At 40.6% G+C, this 7,234-nt stretch overlaps 1 protein-coding gene across 2 annotated transcripts; it reads left to right on the top strand.

Annotated features, from left to right (window-relative positions):
- The first annotated feature begins 1,281 nt into the window (after positions 1 to 1,281).
- LOC139473218 (uncharacterized) lies at positions 1,282 to 6,306 on the top strand. 2 transcript variants are annotated; one of them, XM_071255742.1, is made up of 4 exons: positions 1,282 to 1,525; positions 2,922 to 2,991; positions 4,717 to 5,177; positions 5,476 to 6,306. In XM_071255742.1, exons 2-4 carry the CDS (start codon positions 2,933 to 2,935, stop codon positions 5,829 to 5,831), a joined length of 876 nt encoding a protein of 291 aa, XP_071111843.1. In that variant the 5' UTR covers positions 1,282 to 1,525; positions 2,922 to 2,932; the 3' UTR covers positions 5,832 to 6,306. The 2 variants fall into 2 exon arrangements, with proteins under 2 accessions (XP_071111843.1, XP_071111842.1); XM_071255741.1 differs by lacking the exon at positions 1,282 to 1,525 and adding an exon at positions 1,581 to 2,812.
- Positions 6,307 to 7,234: the final 928 nt, after the last annotated feature.

Raw genomic sequence — 7,234 nt, 5'->3', positions numbered from 1 at the left:
ACATGTCCCCGTTACACTCAGACACAGTCTGTATACATGTATGTCATACATGCTCCCCCTTTACACTCAGACACAGTCTGTATATATCATACACACGCCCCTGTTACACTCAGACACAGTCTGTATATATCATACACACGCCCCCGTTACACTCAGACACAGCCTGTATATATCATACACACGCCCCTGTTACACTCAGACACAGTCTGTATATACCATACACACACACCCGTTACACTCAGACACAGTCTGTATATACCATACACACACACCCGTTACACTCAAATACAGTCTGTATATATCAAAAACACGCCTATATTACACTCAGACACAGTCTGTATATATGATACACATGTCCCCGTTACACTCAGACACAAACTGTATATATCATACGCACGCCCCTGTTACACTCAGACACACTCTGTGTATATCATACACACGCCCCCGTTACACTCAGACACGGTCTGCATATATCATACACACGCCCCCGTTACACTCAGACACAGCCTGTATATATCATACACATGTCCCCGTTACACTCAGACACAAACTGTATATATCATACACACGTCCCTGTTGCACTCAGACACAGTCTGTATACATGTATGTCATACCCGCTCCCCCTTTACACTCAGACACAGTCTGTATATATCACACACACGCCCCTGTTACACTCAGACATAGCCTGTATATATCATACACACGCCCCCGTTACATTTAGACACAGTCTGTATATATCATACACACGCCCATGTTACACTCAGACACAAACTGTATATATCATACACACGCCCCCTTTACACTCAGACACAGTCTGTATATATCACACACACGACTCCGTTACACTCAGACATAGTCTGTATATATCATACACACGCCCCCGTTACACTGAGACACAGCCTGTATACTGAGTATATGATACACAGCCTGGATATATGATACACACGCTCCTGTTACACTCAGACACAAACTGTATATATCATACACACGCCCCCGTTACACTCAGACATAGCCTGTATATCACACACACGCCCCCTTTACACACACACACACACACACACACACACACACACACACACACACGAACTTCTATTGTAATTTAAGGTAACATTTAGCTTGTCTATGCATCACGGCCCCACGTCCATAGAAACACAAAGCCGGGTTAGTGATGTGAGACATTTTCATCTGGCTTGTTGAAGAGTTTTTGTTAGTCCGTAAATACGCTCTCATATAATATCCGTGAGAGAGAGGGGGCTTTCCTTCCATGTGCGAAGTTTGTGATAACTCGACAGGATGTCACATCGATAGCCAGTACATATACTCACTGTACTCGTGTCTGCCTACATCGTCTTTGTTTATAAGTTATATAAAATTACTAAAATTAGAAAAAAACATCACTTTTTCAAACCGAAAGGAAAACGAGTTGGTGGTTTACATGAGTATTGAAACGAAAGTGAAACAAGTAGATTCGAGGTCTCATCTTTTCGAGGTCTGCAGGAGGAGGAGGAGGAGGTCCGAAAACAAGGTGAGTATTTATTGTTTTACGGGGTAGAAGGGAGCAGTAGTGGAATAAGGCTTGATAGGACAGAATAGGAAAGGCAGCATAGACTGGTGTGAATGAGAGGAGCAGTACAGAGAGGAGTGAATGAGAGGTGCTGTGTAATGTATAGTGAATGAGGGGGGCAGTACAGAATGGAGTGAAATGGAGGGCAGCACAGACTGGTGTGAATGAGAGGAGCAGCACAGAGAGGAGCGAATGAGAGATGTTGTGTAATGTATAGTGAATGAGGGGGGCAGTACAGAATGGAGTGAAATGGAGGGCAGCACAGACGAGCGGATTACATGTAATGACAGTAGAGAGGGAATGTATGAGAGGGGCAGCACAATGGAGTAAACGAAAGGGGTAGAGTAGACTGGATTGGAGTGAAGGGCATCTGAGTAAATCAGAGAGGCAGCATAGATTGAAGTGAATGAGGGAGGCAGCACATACTTTAGTAAATGAGAGAGACAACACAGAATAGTGAATAAGAGAGGCACGACAGACTGGATTGAATGAAGGAGGCAGGGCAGACTGTAGGGAACGAGATGGGCAGCACGGACTGGAGTGAATGGGAGGGGCAACACAGACTGTCTTGAATGAGGGAGGAAGGACATACTTTAGAGAATTAGACAGGCAGCACAGGCTGTAGTGATCGAGAGGGGCAGCCCGGACTGGGGTGAATGGGAGGGGCAGCACGGACTGTAGTGAATGGGAGGGGCAGCACAGGCTGTAGTGAATGAGAGAGGCAGCACAGACTGGATTAAATGAGGGAGGCACGACATACTTTTGAAAATGAGAGAGGCAGCACAGAATGTAGTGAGCGAGAGGGACAACACAGACTGTACGGAATGGGAGGGGCAGCACAGACTGTACGGAATGAGACAGGCAGCACAGACTGTAGTGTATGAGAGAGGCAGCACAGACTGTAGTGAACGAAAGGGGCAGCACAGGCTGTAGTGAATGAGAGGGACAACACAGACTGGATTAAATGAGGAGGCACGACATACTTTAGAAAATGGGAGAGGCAGTACAGACTGGAGTGAATGAGGGGGCAGCACAGGCTGTAGTGAATGAGAGAGGCAGCATGTGGTAGTGAATACGAGTGGCAACATAGACTGGAGTCAGTGAGAGGGGCAGCACCGATTGCAGTGAATAGGAGAGGCAATACATGCTGGACTGAATGAGAGAATCAGCATAGGCTGGCGTGAATGAGAAGGGTAGTCCAGAAAGATCTTAATGACGCAGGCCGTACAGAGTGGAGTGATTCCAAGGGTCAGTTCACTGTGGTTTATTGATAATCGCAATATAAATTGCATTCCCTAGACTATTGACGTATGTGCTACTTCATGGGTTGACACTATTTCTGTCACATATGTTTCAGTAATACAAAGAATGTCATCCCTACTTAATCCCGAAGAACAAGAAATGTTTCAATCCGAATATGACACAAGGTATGTTTTCCACATTCAACACATGGTGATTTAAGTTTGCTTTGACCTTAATCGTCCTTTGACGCTTCGTTTCAGATGTACTCATATCATGGTGTGAGTAGTACAGTATCAATCATCTATATACACTGTACTGTATTAAACTGTGTGTAATACATAAAGTGATATACAGAAAACTTGATATTACTTGATAAGTCACAAGAGTTTCAAAAGAAAGATAATTGTTAGAAGAGTTCAAAACTGAAATATAAAATCTTATCTGCGCATTAATGTTTTAATGAATATTCCTAAGCAAAAAAAATATATATATATAAATATAATGACTGCATTCTTCTTAGTATGAAAACGTTTGGAGTTTCTTTGTTTTTCTCTGTCTCAGTTATTAAAACAGCCTTGTCATTACATGGAATACAATTTGACAAATGCTGTTCATGAAATTTGGACATATCTCAGAATTAAAACAGTCACGCCAATGTATGTTTCTGGAATCGGGAAATGTTACTAAAGAAGAGTTACGTATGATAATGTTTTGTATCTCTCACATAATCGATTCCAAACATTAGATATATATATTGTATATTGATGTCAATGTGATCATGATGTTCTGAAAATAATAGCGTCTGTCCAGCTTTTCACATTTCTAACAAGATCCACCCCTGTCTGGGTATGATGGCACGCAATAAAGTTTCAGAGCCTAACCACGCGATCCAACGTGACATTTACGACAGCATAGGTTAATTGGGACCGTTTATAACCCAGAATCCAACGGTGAACTTATACCTCTAACCTTCTGAAACGCACTTTTTATAATCACTTAGTAAAAACTGAAATGTCACTTCATACAGCTAAAACGGAGACATCGTTGAACCATTACCTTACAAGCTGATCTTAAGAAGGAAAATTATATTATGATGTTGTCATTGTTGGAGTTAATCATCGTCTTCAAACACCATTAGGCCATACAATAATCAGTGAATGTGAATATGCTGCAGACGGAGAATGATATACTGAATCAAGCGACTCCAAAGCCAATGTATGGACTAGCTGTCAGTATGTTTGTTTTGTTTGTTTGTTGTTTAACGCCGCACTCAGCGATATTCAAGCCATATGTCGGCGGTCTGTAAATAAACGAGTCTGGACCAAACAATCCAGTTATTAATATCACGAGCATCGATTTACGCAATTGGGATCCATGATATGCATCAACCAAGTCAGCGAGCCTGACCACCCGATCCCGTTAGTCGCCTTTTACGACAATCATAGTCGCCTTTTACGGCAAGCATGGGTTGCTGAAGACCTATTCTACCTCGGAATCTTTACGGGTCTATTGCATTATGTATAAGTCATTTTCAACTAAGATATGTTTCGATACTTGGTAGGGGTTGCTTGGTATACCAAGTATCGAAACATATCTTAGTTGAAAAGGACTGATACATAATGCAATAGACCCGTGAAGATTCCGGGGTAAGATAGGTCTTCAGCAACCCAGAATACAGGCAATATCTTTATTTATCCTGAAAAAAGTCAAACCGAAAGCATGTAGTTGTATATAACATGATGTGCGGAAGACTATACAAAAGTCTAATGAATTCAAGTTCTGATATTAAACTTTACTTCTTCTCGTTTCCAACTTAGAAATAATACGATTCATCAATTGTACAAAGCCATTTTAATACTTCTACTACAAGTTAGTGGTAATTGTTCATTTACCCTTGTGTTTTTTTCCAGTAACCATGTAATCTATATATGGATGCCAGTTGGAGTCAGTCAGGTCGGTCATGCATCGCTGCGTCTGAGTAACGGTGTATATGTAAGCTGGTGGCCACAAGATAAGAAATCAAAATGTGGGTTTAAGATGAAAGAATATAAATGCAATAGTAGCCTGCAGGGAGACATCAAAGAAGAGGGCATGGATCCTGACTACACGTTTAAGATACCCTCCACAAAGCTAGATCTGACTGATATGACAACCTTTTGGAATAAACAAAAAAGCACTGGTCACTATTCCTTACTGGATCAAAACTGTTGCTGGGTTGTGTACCACGTCCTCCGTGCAGGCGGATCCCCTATGAGTCCAACAAATGTTTGGAGACCAGAAACTTTACGGAGGTATCTGGTCATTTACCTGGGAGGTGGATCAAGATTTAGGACTTATTTGAACATGCCAAATTGGGATTCATGTATCAAAGGTAAATGTAACAACCATATATTATGTCTTTTATAATATCGACACATCGTCAGCAAAGATTCCAAAACAATACCTGTATTTACGAACTAATGTTAGTTCCATGTTCAATATCTTAATCTTCCTGGTACCTGAAAGTTCAAACAAAATGAACAATTTAACAAAGTAAACGATGACTCAGGCTTTTTACTGTAGCACCTCTTTGGGCGTCAAGTGCGAGGTCACTAATTATTGTGATTTCAATCATGTAGAAATGACTGCTTTGTGTTGAGATTATGCCATAAACACTCTTTCTGTTTCAGAAAAAATCACACTGTATACTTGGAATGCCAGAGGTGGGAGGGAAAAACACCATTCACTATTGCTAGATAACTCAGTATATGTAAGCTGGTGGCCACGTCACTCTTTGTCAGAAGGGCATGCTTCGTGCAGCTTAGAAGACGATCGAAGAAAGATGGGCAGAGTGGAAGATGAGGCATATATCCTTCCTGACATGAAGTTGGAGTACCACCTCATGAGGAGACGCTGGAAGCAAATGATGACAGAGGAAATATCGGAAATGTGGGGAGTTAAGTCGGACTGGGTCATACGACAAATTCTGATTGCAGGTGGCGCTCCTATATTACTGCTAATGGGAATAATGACGATGCACACTTGACTTTCTGAAAATAATCAACATATGACACATTCATTGGATGACTGGATGCGGAACAATACATAAATGTATTACAGCTTCTGTTTTAATTCTCCTGAAGTTTGTGACGTGTGCTGCAAATAGACTTTTGTTGCAACTTTGTACTCGCATCTGAAGACAGTCAATACTCGATTTAGAAATTACCGACAATAAAGGCGGAACAGAAGAGTTTAGGCAGAGTTTTGTTTCAGTATGGAAATCTTCTCAACGACAAAAAGATGTGGTTGGTCAATTATTTTATGCAGGAATAGGTTTGTTTCATCTGGATATAAATATGATCTTTGCTTTGATATCTCCCGAGAATAAATATACATATATACCAGGACAAAAAAGGAACAGTCTGGGCACACTTGTAACAACACTTTATGACTGAATAATATATAACCTACGAGCAACGAGAGATTATATGTGCCTTGTGAATAAATTTTGTAAATTCTGAGCCTTAGTAATTATGCTGTACATTACCTGTGGTCTTTTTCAACGATAAGTTTGAAAAATGGAGTTTCCTTATTCCAAATGGAGTTAATTTGTTGTTAAAACCACGCAATCTTCAATTATTAGCGACAATGCGTTCGATCACGTCACGTGGCTGTGGTAATCTTCGAAAATCATGAAAACAATGGTTGTTCCATTGTTTTCATGATTTTCGAAGATTACCACAAAGAAACTCAAAAGAAAGAAAAGAAACTTACCACAATCCCAAAGAAACTCTATTTGTAGCCAATATTGGATCGCATCTAAGCGTGGTTTATTTAGGAGATAAACCTACTGTGTTTGGAAATTTGATGTAGTCCCACTGTAGAAGAGATACCTCTTTAGCGAGGTTCCTAATTAAAATAAAGAGGTATCTATTCTACAGTGGGACTACATCAAATTTCAAAATACAGAAAATCTCCTAATTATAAACCTCCAGTGATGCATTACCATTGTTACAACAGGTTGTTCTTTTCTCCGAAAATCCCTCTGCCCACGGGATTCTCGAGCTATGGGCTTTTGACTGAGAACCTTCGAGTGCTATAATTGAAATTTCAGAATTAAAGTTATCTCTTGTAAACAAAAAGCATCTTCATATCTGTCGGTTTATGTATAGGATATACGCGGGCTTTTCCTTTGCCGGACTGCATTATTTTCGCGGATTGCCCGCGGAGGCGGTTTATATCTTATACATAAACCACGATTCGTTCTTCGTTGTTCTTTGCAACTAATCGCGTATCTATCTTATACACGAATATCATAAACTTCACAAAATAATATACTAGCCACATAAAGAAACTGTGCATGGAGAAAATAAATTCTGGATTGAAATACAACACAGCAAGAACAAAATGATGCAGACGCTGTAGCAGCTGAATGATCGGACCATAAGA

Source organism: Haliotis cracherodii, unplaced genomic scaffold (assembly GCF_022045235.1).
Source record: "Haliotis cracherodii isolate W230 unplaced genomic scaffold, xgHalCrac1.p SCAF_27, whole genome shotgun sequence".
Lineage (NCBI taxonomy): Eukaryota > Metazoa > Mollusca > Gastropoda > Lepetellida > Haliotidae > Haliotis > Haliotis cracherodii.
This window is presented reverse-complemented; position numbering and strand designations above follow the sequence as displayed.